The 12,807-nt window shown below is 54.2% G+C and overlaps 1 protein-coding gene across 2 annotated transcripts in view; it reads right to left on the bottom strand.

Moving 5' to 3' along the window:
* Positions 1–12,807, bottom strand: part of Ttbk1 (tau tubulin kinase 1) — a 40,719-nt gene continuing 27,912 nt past the window's right edge. Inside the window, exons 11-12 of one of the 2 annotated variants that reach the window (XM_048805346.1) lie at positions 5,425–7,010; positions 1–4,729 (exon numbers count right to left, since the gene is read on the bottom strand). In XM_048805346.1, coding sequence (XP_048661303.1) covers positions 4,339–4,729; positions 5,425–7,010 — 1,977 coding nt within the window. In that variant the 3' untranslated portion in view covers positions 1–4,338. The remainder of the gene's footprint in view (positions 4,730–5,424; positions 7,011–12,807) is intronic. The other variant, XM_015487363.2, reaches the window with a different exon arrangement.

Raw genomic sequence — 12,807 nt, 5'->3', positions numbered from 1 at the left:
ACATTTCAGAATAGTAGGTATAATATGCTTCCTTTTTATTTATAAGAAATGTTTACATATATGGATAGACAGAAGAGTTATTATAAACATAAAAAAAGATCTATAATGATATACACCAAGCTGTTCACAAGAGTTGCATTCATGGATGGGGTCTTGATATTTTATTTTATATGCTTCTGGCATTTACTACAAGTATTCCTGATTTTGACATTTTAAACAAGGAAAGTGAAAGCACAGGGAGGCCCACTGAAGACCCTAGACCCCACTAGTGACTGTGTTGGAAAAAGGTGGTCCCAGGACACCATGGTGGCCTCCTCAGAGACAGTAGGGCTTTGGAGCCTGAGCCTTCCCCCTCACTGCCATCCCAGTGCTACACAGAGCCTGGGCTTGGGACAGAAATCGTTTATGCATTCACTAGGTGAAAGTTCCACTCCTAAGTGAATTTAGCATTCAAAATGCAAAAGGTAGCACACCCAACAGTACAGCTTCCTCCCTACCTGGGTCCTCTCTTCCTGAGGTGACCAGAGACTGCTGATTCATCTCACGCTCTGTTCCACCCAAAGAATTGTACCATATCCTGTCGTCATGGAAACTGGCCCATAAGTGTATATAAAGAGCTGCCTCTTCCATTTTAGAGTCTCATAGTACCCCATGATTGGGGTCCCCATCACATGCATGGGCCATGCTCTGTTGTCCAGTCCCAATTAATGAACATTTAGGGTGCTGTGGAACGGTTATTTTATAGGTCCACAGTTTCTTATCCAAATCAGAGACAGAAATAATTTTTTTAAAAAAGAAAGAAAAGGTAATTCAGTGCATATTCCCTATATTATGAAATACCCTAATAGAATCTAGAGCAGTGCCCCATAATCAAAAACATTCATATTTCCACTGAAAACATGTATGATAAGTGGAATTAATAAAGATTATAAACCATCCTGTCCTGTTTTGATATCAAGTGAGTTTGTACCAATCTAATGAAAAAATTCCCAGTTTTCAGAACTTTGGGGGTTTTGGAATTACAGGTGAGGCTCTGTGGTGTAATACAAAGAGCTTCAGTGAATAACTCTGGACACACGTAATTCGTGTGTGTACAAGTACATCCCTAGGGTAAATTTCTAGAAGTGGAGACACTGTGTCAAAGGCTATGTTCATTTGTGATTTTGACAAGTTTTGCTATAATAACCTTGCCTGTGAGCTGCTGTACTTTGTGGTTTTCCCAACACTCTCCTTTTTGTTTGTTACATTTAGGGCAATGAAAATTCTTTCTTCCTCCCTCCCTCTTGCACAAAGCCAAGATTTAGTCTCTGGCCCTCAGCAGAGGTAACCAAGGGGCTGAGAAAGTCCAAGCTTTGCTGTCAGGAGGCTAACAGGACAGTCTCCTTCCACCTGTATGACCTGTATCCATCCTGAGCTTCCATCCTCCTCTGTAGAGACAGTGTCAGCTTCCAGGACAGTCCCTGCCCATTTACCCACCAACCTGTCCTCTTTTCTCCTGCCCATCCCCACTCCCAGGGCTTGGGTTTTGCCCTCCCTCTGCCCAAAGGGAAGAAGAGTCCAAGCCAACAGAAAGGTCCACAGGCTTTTTAATGGTGTAATGGCTACTTCCCTTCCGAGACCCGATCTAATCATGACAGCGGCTTCCAGGGTGTTGGGGTGGGGATAGATGGGTTGGAATAGGCAGAGGCCATGCAGTGACTGGGGAGGGGTGGGGGAGAGGTGTTACATTCTGTTTGGCATGTAAACATTCTTCGGTGGCTTCCCACAGTAGAGGGTGGGCAACTCCCTGTCCCTCCCCACAACACTCACAGGGCTGTTTCCTGGAGCAAGCCAGGCCCCTCAAGGAGTTGGGGAGGAGGAAGCCCATGTACTTGGGGCAAGGCCTTTCTCCTGTGCCCCCTTTGCACATAGATTGACTGGGGAGGGGAGGTGTGTTCTGAGGTGAGTACACCCCACATCAGAGCCAGTGACATAGGCGGTTGTGATGGGGAGGTGTGGGGGAAGTGGGGTATGGTGGCGGTGGTAGTGTAACACTCTTATAGAGGAGGAACTCAAGACCTGGAGGGCCTGATGCAGGGGATGGATGTTCAGGGAAAAAGAGGCAGCAGCTGAGGGTGGGGGCACTGGGAGGTGTGGATCTCCCTGGATCTTTCCTAGGGAGAGAAGCAGACTCAGTCCCCTAGCCACACCCCTACCCCCCACACTGGCTCTTTCCCTCCTCCTACCTTACCTGGTAACATTCAGTGACTCAGAGGCCAGGCCTGAGGTCGGTTGGGTGCCCTAGGGAGGTCTAGGGCAGACTGGGTTTTGTCAGCCAGCTCTGGTGCTGGGAGAAGCTGGGGGTGGGATGGACCTGGGGCTCTCTCAACACCCTCTTTCTCCCAACTCCAATCCAGGGTGTTGTTGATCCTAGGGCAGAGGTGAGGCTGGGGGCCCTACATTCACAGTTCGGTTGGTAGCAAGGAGCAGGTCCAGGGCCTGGGCACCAGGGGTCATTGCCCTGGTTCCCATCTGGCAGGAGCTGATTGTCATTCAGAGAAGCTCTAGGTGGGAAGGAGTGGCCCCTCTTCCACCCCCTCTGCTGGACCCAGAGGGTGGTAGAGGGCCTTGGGAGGGCCTCAGGTTGACAAGAAGGGCTGTGTCTGAAGAGGTTTTCCTGAGTGTTCTGGAAGCTTCTGCATCAGCATGGGATGGACCTCAAAAACTGTCCACTGTGGTGTCCTCCCCTGGGCTGGTCTGCAGAGAAAGTGCCCCCTTGGCATGGAAGCAGCTGCCTGAGCCTGCTGACTCTCCATGAGGGAGTTCAACTGGCACCACCAGTCTGCTCCTGGGCCAGCTTCTTCTTAGGTGTCCTTCTGGGTGATGGTGGCTGGATGTGGCCAGACTTCTGGGGCAGGCTGAAGCCTCTTTTCCTCTTCCCCCTAATATCTTGGCTTGCTCTCTAAGGCTCAGGGAAGGACAGAGGGGCCAGGCCAGGGGACAGAGTCTATAGGTGCTGAGGATGGAGGAGCCCTGCCGGGGCCCTGTCCCAGATGGGCAGGGTTGACTGTCTCTTCAGCAGCCAGTGGGCTGCTTGCCCCACAGGTAGGCAGTTGAGGCTCATGATGAGGTGGGATGAGCTATGCTGGAGCCAGAACCCAGGAGGAGGCCCCACATTCAAGCTCCATGGAGCAGCGGCACTGCATGGACTGGGTTTAGGACAAGAAGGGACAGGATGAAGGGTGAGCTGGGAGGAGTGGGCATGAGCTAGAGACCCAACACACAAGTACACAATCGGAAAGTTAGAAGGGACCAACTGTCAGTCGACCAGTTCCTGCTCCCTCTGCCCTTGGGGGAGATGATGTCTGACCCAGCCTACTCCCCACAGGGAGTGACCCAACCAGAACCCAGACCTTGAATCTCCAAAGGGCCAGAGCAGAGAAGGTGATAAATAGCCACTCTCCACCTGCATGGAACTCAGGAGAGATGGGAGCTGGCTGAAACTGCAATAGGCAGGATTGAAATTAGAGGGCAGGAAGGAATTCCTGATGGGAAGGGGTCCTGAGCAGTACTATATCAGGGGAACAGGGGGAGAGAGAGTGAAACCTTTTTAAAATCTTTGTCTAAATTTCCACGGGGAAACACTTGCCCAGAAAGCAGCCCACACTCCTCCCACTGTGTCCCCATGGCCCCACCCAAGTTTAGGAGGATAGGGGTCTCTGCACTCCAAATGTACAAAGAACCCCGTCCCCTTGCAAGAATCACCTGCCCACTGCCCAGGATGGAGCTGACTTTGGGGCAGGTCAGAGCAGTCCCCTCACACCTGAGTATACCCATGGCCCCAGGGTCCCACCTTCCCAACCCCGTGGGGCTGACAGCTGAGAGGCCTTCCCTGGCCACCACAGGAGACAGTGGGGAGGCTGGAGTCTCCACTTCTGGAATTTGAGGCTGTTTCGTGGAGGGAGGGAGCATTGACTGGAAGAGGGAAGGAGGGAAGATGCTGCAGGAAGGGTAAGCAGAGACCCCTGGGGAGCATGGAGAGCAGCCAGGGCCTGGTGTGTGAGTGGGGGATGGCTGAGCCTTCCCGGGCGGAGGGGTCGTCATGAGCCTGCCCGGGCAGAGGGACAGCAGGAGGAGGGGAGGACGCGGAGAGAGGAAGGAGAGACAGCTACTCCCCTCCCCTGGCCTGGCAGGGCCAGAAGGGTGCGACGTGTGCTCGCGCACGTCCTCGCAGGTGCAGGCGGGAAGCTGGGGCGCGCATCGGGCGCGTAAGGCTGTGCTGGAAGCTGTTCCAGTGTGGCCGGCTGCGGGCGGGGGACCGGGGTGAGGGTTGGGGGCCGAAGAGAACCGCGGGCGTCATTATCTGGTCCCGGCCCGGCCCTCCGCGACCCCCGCCCGGCCTTTGGTTGTTGCGCGTTGATTCTGAAGTTTCCCTCTGGGTCCTTTCTTGGCTCCCCCGGGGGTAGGGGTGCCATCCGGCTGGGCTCGGCCCTGGAGGACACCCCGGGGTGGGGGAGGCCCAGACCGGGCCTGGTGAGAGGGGGAGGGGCTCTCTTTGCGGGACAGGGACTGGCTCCGTGGGGACGCGCTGGGATGGCGTGGGGCCGAGGTGGGGAGGCCAGGACTGCCGGGCGCGGGGGGCTTGGTGGCTTGGGCTCGCCTTGTGCCAGGACCGCGACCTGGGAGCTGTTTCGAACTGGGACGGGGGTCAGCAGCAGGGGCCGACCCTGGGGGCTTCTGCAACTGGAGCCTGTTTGAGGATCAGAGGACAGAAGGAAGGCAACAGAAAAGAAGAGGGCAAAGAAACAAAAAAGGAGAGACATTTTCAGAACGCTGGTGGCACTCGTCCCTAGAGGCTTGCATCCCTTGAGTCCTGCATCCCCAGAGCCAGATGAGACTGAAGAGACCAGACACAGAAGAGTAAACGGAGCCCTGGTGCTCCCTCCTTCCTGGGCAGGACCCCTAAGAGTCTCACACCCCTAGGCTGGGCTCAAAGAGCCTGCTGCAGGCTTTCTTTGAGGGCCCAGTTTCATCTTTAAAATGCTCACGCTAATCTGAAATAAACTGTGTTTGTATTAATATAAAATAGTGTTTTCTCCCAACTGTTCAAAGCTCTGGGCTTTATCCTTTGCTTCAAATGCCCCAGTGGTTCACAATGTGAACCCCGCTGGTCCCCATCAACCTTTCCTAAGCCTGACCTCCCTAGCACCCTCTCCAGATGTGCTCACCATAGCTAAACTCCCTTGAGCCCAGGGACAGGACTGAACTAAATCAAAAGTGAGACAGCACAGCTGGGGAATAGTAGACTGGAAGTAAAGCTGAGGGTCCCTCCTGAATCTTCCATAGCCCAAGGTTAACCTTGGCTTTGGCTCTGGGGAAGCCCCTACTAGTAGAGGCTTCTGTGGTCACCCTCTGCCCACCCTGGGGCTGGCAGGGGTTTCTCACCTGCTGGTGATGGCTGTGTCAGATGCTGGGGCCGCACCATGGGATCTGCCTGGGGGCTGCTGGGCTGCGGCAGGCGTGGGCATGCGGATGCTGATGGGGCGGGGAATCCGGCTCCGGGTGGCAGCTGCCCTCCCGACTTTCCTAGGCAAGGCTGCTGCTGCTGCGGGCTCTGAGGCAGGCGTGTCCTCCTCGGAGCCCGTGCCTGAGAGTGTCTCAGAGGCACGACGCTGCTCCTCGCTGGAGGAGGATGAGGCCCCCGAGGCCAGCCTCAACAGCAGACGACCCTGCCTCTTCTCCATTACCAGCCGTGCCAGGTCCTGCTGTGGCCGGACCCTCTTGTTCCACCGCTCTTTGGCTGACAGCGAGCCTGAGGGTTCCGATCCTGTGTCCTCCTCAGACAGCAGGACAGGAATACGGCTCCTGGGGCGAGGGCCTGGTCTGGCATGGCGGCTGGGGGAGATGGTGGCCATTTTCTCAGGGCCTGGCTCTGGTGGGGATGATGCTAGGACTGGCCCGTCAGTAAAGGCTGGGCCATTGGGCAGTAAGTCCGTGGCCACCTCTGAGGGTGTTTCTCCTGGAGGTCCAGACAGGGCACAGCTCTCCGTCTCGGCCCCATCCAGCCCTGACAGGGCGATGCCATTCTCCAGGGGCACTGGAGCCCCCTCCTCCATAATGCCCCCCTCAGAAGGCACCTCCAGACCCAGCTCGCCCCCAGTGCTGAACTCCTCAGGCCGCAAGGCTTGTCCTCCGGAAGACATGACGTTCAGGTGGGTTTTCTCCGCAATGTGCACAAAGGTCCTCTCAACTTTGGTGAAGGGTGAGGAAGTCACTGCCACACCCGCTGTCCCTGTGGAACCAGTCCCCATTCCTGGCCCTGCTCCAGGCCCCGGGGGCTTGGGCTCAGACTTGAGGACGGAGGACAGGGTACCTGGCTCCGACACGTCAAGCTGGCTGCCAGTGGGCTGGGGCCGCTCATGCTGAGGAGTGAGGGCAGCCAGGGTGCCCAGGTCAGGGTCGGGGGCCAGTTCGGCAGTGACGGGCGACTTCTTCATGTCGCCAGGGGAGACGAGCACCAGCGTTTTGGAGCCCTCCTCAGGTTCCAGGTCCCCGTCAGCCATGGAGGCCCGGCCCCTGGACTCCTTCTGATCGTCAGCTAGTAGTGTGGACGGGGCCCCCTCCTGGCTCCGGTCGGTGCTCCTCTCGCTCCCGTCACTGCTAGAGCCACTGCGGGGCTCCAGTACCTCCTCCAGGGCCACTGCCTCCTCCTCTTCCTCCTCCTCTTCCTCCTCCTCGTCCTCTTCCTCCTCCTCCTCCTCTTCCTCCTCCTCCTCTTCTTCCTCATCTTCATCTTCCTCCTCCTCCTCCTCCTTTTCCGGCTTCCCATTAGCCTGAGGCTGAACAGGAGCCAGCGGGACATGGGGGGTGGTGAGCAGCATGTGCGAGAAGCCCACCCTCCGGACCCTGTTGAGCAACCGTGCCCGTTCTCGGTAATCGGAGAGGTCTCTCTTGAAGTCCTGGTAGGGCAAGCTCAGAGGCACAGCTCTCGGGAGGCCATTCATCTCAAACGGGGGTGCCACAGAGAACACCTGCAAAGGGCACACACAGGGACTGCTGAGATTATACACCTTCTTTTCCTGGAGAAGACTTCAACTGCATCCACAAGCTGGGAGACCCCCCAGCCCCCAGGTGCAGCCGCCAGAAAGTGAGTCTGCAGAGGGGGGCCCTGGGTCCGTTTCATTCATTGCTATATCCTCAGGCCCTAGAGTGATCTCTGGCACCTAGTAAGTGCTCAATAAATCTCTCAAGAATGATTGAGTCCAAGTTCCAGGTCCCTTTAGGTCCCAGACCCTGATCCTAATGGCTTTTCTGTCTCCCTGCCCTCTCCATTTAACCCACTCCTTCCTTCACTATGTGGATCCCAAACCCCAGAGCCAACTGTAGAGTTTAGTTGATAGCAGAAAACAAGAACCAGAAGTTACCATAGCCACAATTTACATCTACCTTCCCTTTGAGAGATGAGGAAACCAGGCCCAGAGATGGGCGGCAAGAGTCTGTGTCACTTTCTGAGAGGGGCATGCCCGTGCTGGCCATGGATGGCTAGCCCTCTCTATCCCTCCCTGGGAATAGCTTCTCTACAGCCAGATAGCTGACTGTCCATGGTCACCAGAACCTATGTTCAGTGAGGGTGAACATAAAGCTGTACTCTGTCACTCAAAAATGTAGGCTGGGCCTCTGGAGCACCAATCCTCTTCCGTCCTGCGCTGGCCTGACCTGTCAGCCAGGAATTTGTCCAGCCCTCATAGATAGATTTCAACTCAACTAAGTTTTCCACTTTGAAGTCTCATGCAGAGCCCTTGGCAAAGTAATGGCCAAACCTCTTTTTGGATTTTTAGATGCCGGCCACATCCTCCCTTGGTCTGCTTCCTTCCAGACTAGAAAGTCCACCTTATCAGGACCTGCTGTGTCTCCTTCACCTCCTGGGTCCCATTCACCCCACAAATCTATCGTGGACTTACTCAGTCCACAAACATCTCTAGTGCCCACAGTGCACTGGGCCCATTGTGGCTGACAGGGCTTTGTTCCCCACTGGGATGTTGTTGACAGTGGCTGGCACTTTGTTAGCCTTTTTGAATACACTGGGCCTCTGTCTTCCCGAACTAACAGAACACAGCCCATCCAGACCAGAAGCCCCTGCTTCTGGTCTATCCACAATCCCTCTGAATCATCGCTATGTCTGCTCCCCGCAGCCCGTGAGCACCACTGATCCTGCCTGTGCTTCCCCAGCCTGCTCTCTCCATCCTGAACTCTCTCTGCCCTGCCATCCGTCCTTCTTGGAGCTGCCTGAGTATCTTCCTGGAACTCAGATCTGACTCTCTCAATCTCTATAGCAAACCTGCATTGGATCCCACAGTCCTCAGAAGACAGTTCCCATCCTTGGCTTGGCACAACCCCAGCCACACCCACTCTGGCTCCCAACTTCTCTCCAGCCTCACTTACTGCAGTCCCCTGCCGTGTGGCCCAGCCATTCTGATGCTGCCAGAACTTCTCTAGACACATCAAACGTTTCACACTTTGCCCAGGCAGTTTCTTCTGTCCCGGGGTCCCTCAAATCCTCTCTGTTCATGTGATAAAATCCTCCTCTTTTTTCAGCCATTCTTCCTCCACAAAGCTTTCCTGTCCACCCATCAATCAGACTTCATGATTCTCTCCTTCCTACTTGTATACCCACATCTTCTATCTGCGTGTGTTCACATGGTTCTTTCTCTTATAAACAGAGCCCCTGGAGGGCTCGCTCGTCTTTCCTTCCTTCCTTCCTTCCTTCCTTCCTTCCTTCCTTCCTTCCTTCCTTCCTTCCCCCCTCCTTCTTTTTTTTTTTTTATATATTTGTAGATGGATAGCATGCCTTTATTTTATTTGTTTATTTTTATGTGGTGCTGAGGATCAAACCCAGTGTCTCACACGTTCTAGGCAAGTGCTCTGCCACTGAGTCCCAGCCCCAGCCCTGGAGGGTTTTTTCATTCATTCACTCATTTAAGAAGTGGTCCTCGAAGCTGAACACGGTGGCTCACACCTATAATCCCAGCAGCTCAGGAGGCTGAGGCAGAAGGATTGCAAGTTCAAAGCCAGCCTCAGCAAAATTAACGAGGCCCTAAGCAACTTCGCGAGACCCTGTCTCTAAATAAAAAATAAAAGGGGCTGGGCGTGTGGCTCAGTGGTTAAGTGCCCCTGGGTTCAATCCTTAGAACCAAGAAAAAAAGTGGTCCTTGAATGTGTGCTGTCCTGTTTACCATGTTATAGGCTGGGAATCTGTGGATCAAATGTTAAACAAGATAGATATGGTTCTTGGTTTCATGATGAATGTGATGTCTACATCAGAAAAAGAAATGAGATGATGGACACTCCACAAAGGTTGTGATCCTATATATGCTTATATGAACCAGTTTGTATAGCAGTGGGCCTCCGGATAACTCAGTAAATGTCAGCTCTTCCTATTCCCTACTCTACTCTGTCTGGTTTGTAATCACAGTCCTTTCCCCAACTTCAGAAAAGTGGGACCCCACACCTATGGGGGTGGGGTGGAAACAGGAGAAGCTCTGCCACTGGGGCTCCAATGCCAATACCAAAGCTGGTGGAGGGTGAGGCAGGAAGCTCCAAGGCCAAGCATCTACCAAGGTTGTGTCTTCTCCTGCCCAAATGCCACCATCTTCCTTGTAATCCACGCCTTTGTCTTTGAGGACTTAATTGGGGAGGGGGAGTAATTCAAGACAAGGTAGTCCTGGGCCCTGCGGGACCCCAGCACACCATGAAGGGCCAGGCAAGGAACATCCTTGGAACTTTATCCTGTCCACATCCAGGCTGGAAGTCCCCAGAAATTGTTTTCTTTATCCATCCCCTTCATTCATTCTCACTCATCCATTCACTCGGTTAGCAGACGTTAAGTACTGACTCTGTGCCAGGTCTCATGTTGGGGCATCTTGCCCCATTCACTTATGGATGTTAAAGCTAGAGAAAATGGCTGGCGGAGGGGAAGGAGGCTATTGTAAGTTCCTGGGTAAGTGGGAGGTGATGGCACTAAGAACTAGGGACAGACGGACATGCAGAGCTCTGGTCATGTTTCTCTCTTGCCTAGCTTGGAATTTGCCCTCCTAGCACCAGACACATCCCACCCAACAGGAGTGTCCTTTGGCTGCACCTGGTCACACTTTCTGTGAAGAACCTCTCTGTTTGCCCTATCCCATGGCTGACTTCTTGGACATCATTGTTAGAACTATCCTTTCCACTGCCAGCTGACCAAGCCCTGGATTGCTGCGGAGAAGTCCCGTCCAGAGGATGGGACCCTCACACACAGTGCCCACAGTAGATGATTGCAGGTTGAACCCTCTCTCCTTCATCTCAAGGCCGTCCCCTCCTACTACCTGGGAGAGAGTAAGAACAAGAACTGAAATCAGTTGCTTGTCATAAAACCAGACCAGGTCACCAAGACCTGATGAGAAGAATTGATTTGGATACTGTTCCAAATCAGGAAGCCTACTGACCAGGTGGCCCAGGACCTAGAACTCTTTCCAGTGCTTCAGTGGCCTCCCACCCCATCCCTTGGCAGGGGAATTGAGACCTTCTGCCCTTTGGGAGAAATGACTGTGACTTCAGGATCAGTACCTCTCCACAGCAGTCTAGACAAGCTGGATTTTCTATTTCAAAGCCCCCCTGCTTTGCTCCCAAGCTGGGGAAGGACAGAGGCCTGGCTCGGGCTCCTCCCTCCTCAGTTAGCCTAGCCCTCTCCCTACCTTCCCTGGGTGCCCAGAGAGCTCTTGCCCCTTGATCTTGTTGTGTTCATTCACTCAGTCAGTCACCTCTGGATGTCCCCAGAAGCCTGAGGACACCACGGGAAGGGCACGGTTATGACACTGCTCTACCCCACCTGTGCTGGGTACTAGCAAAGGCCAGTCAGCTCTGGCCAGTCTCAGACCTTCTTACTCTCTTTCTAGGGCAGTGAAAGAATTTGCATCATGTGGCTCCCAGGCCTGGCCTGGAACAGCATTTCTGTTTGTTTTTTTTTTTTTTTAAGTGCAGAGCCCACTGGGCACAGTGGCATACACCTGTAATCCCAGAGGCTCAGGAGGCTGAGGCAGGTGGATCAAAAGTTCAAAATCAGCCTCAACAACTTAACAAGGCCCTAGGCAACTTAGTGAGGCCCTGTCTCCAAATAAAAAGTAAAACATGCTAGGGAGGTGGCTCAGTGGTTGAGGGCCCCAGGTTCAATCCCCAGTACAAAAAATAAAAAATTAAAGTGCAGAGCCCGAGGTCCCACCCCCAAATCTGTAAGTCAGCATTGAGGCCCAGAACTCCTGCTGTTTTAAAACTCCCTGGTGATTTGGACTGAGTTCAGCAAAAGGCAGAATTGGCAAGGGTTGGATAATGGGGGAGAAGGAGCAGGCCATTCAAGCAGAGACCCTTGAAGAGGGTAAACGCCCCAGTCCCATCTTTCCCTCCACTGAGCCCAGTTGAGAGGACTGAGGTCTGGGCCCCGCCAGCTTCAGGGTCCAGCCAAGTCCATGTTGACTTCTGTAACACTGACACTGGGGACAATTACTCCACATACCTGCATCCCAGTGCCCACACAGGGTGCATAGGGCAGCTCTTGTCTGGACCCCGGCCAGGCCCAGACAGTGTAGCACATTAGCCCAAAGTCCCAAGGTTGAAGGGGAAGGACCTGAGAGGGGTTGACCTCAGAAACTGGCTATCACACACAGTCTGCCTCCCCACCTCCACTCTGGAAGACAAAACTGCTGAGAGAACCACCCCCTACCTCCCCACCACGCTGGAGTCCTCTGGTCTGAGAAGAAAGGAAAGGGACCGTGAATCAAGTAGCCTCTGGCAGCTCTTTGGCCACATGGCTGTTTTACCCAAATTCTTCCCCTGTTTTTCTGCCCTCTCTTCACTCTAAACCCACTTCTGCCAAGCCAAGAGTCCTTCTTCCACTCTGCCACCCACACCCAGAAGAGTCACCCAGCCCAGGTGGGCACTCTGGACAGGGAAGGGAAAGGTGGGAATATAGCTGCTCATGCTGGGGCCCCACAGGCTTCACACCCTTGACCTCCAGGCCTCAGTCTCTCCAACCTTCCTCCTGGCCCAGGGCCAGGAGCTGACAGGTGTGTCCCTGTGTGGGGGGTGTCTTCAAAACGCCCTGAGGGTTGTGAATACAGCCCTGGCTGGTCCTTCAAGCAGATGGAAGCACCATGCTTGCTTTGGTTCCAAAGAGGAGAGGTACTTTCTTCTTTTGCAGTGTTCCTGGTGGTGGGGGGACAGAAAAGGAGAGTCCCTCTGGCTCCTTCAGCCTGTCTCTACAGTCTGTCTCCTGTTCTCTCCTCCTTAGTGTTCCACAGCTGTCATTCATTGCCTTAGTCTTCCTTCCACCCACATTCCATCCCTGCAGCTGCTGCACAATCCCTGTACTAGGTGCTCTCTCCTACCAAGTGTTCCCCCTTCTCCCAGGCAGGAGAGGGGACAAAGCAGTGGGGGAATCCAATAGATCTCACATCACAGCAGGACTCCTCAGGGAATTTGGAGTTGGACCTAGAGACCAGTCTATGCACTACCTCCCCCCCATGAAAGAAGACAGTCGGGTAACTCAATTCCAAGTAGACCCTGCCCGCCTCCCTCGGCGGGTGTTGGAGATCCACAGACCTGGAACTTGGCCCGACCCCACCAGTCCCTGAGTCAACAACATACCAGCCGCTGCCCTCTGCCCAGCGGGCGCCCCCAGAATTGAGGTCTGCATTGACTAGGAGGGAAGGAAGAGTTGGGTGAAAGAAAGCAGGCCAAGGCGCAGGTTCCTGGAAGGCGTCTTTAATAAGGATTTGGTAGTACACAAGCTCTCCGGAT

This window comes from Marmota marmota, unplaced genomic scaffold (assembly GCF_001458135.2).
Source record: "Marmota marmota marmota unplaced genomic scaffold, marMar, whole genome shotgun sequence".
Taxonomy (NCBI): Eukaryota; Metazoa; Chordata; class Mammalia; order Rodentia; family Sciuridae; genus Marmota; species Marmota marmota.
This window is presented reverse-complemented; position numbering and strand designations above follow the sequence as displayed.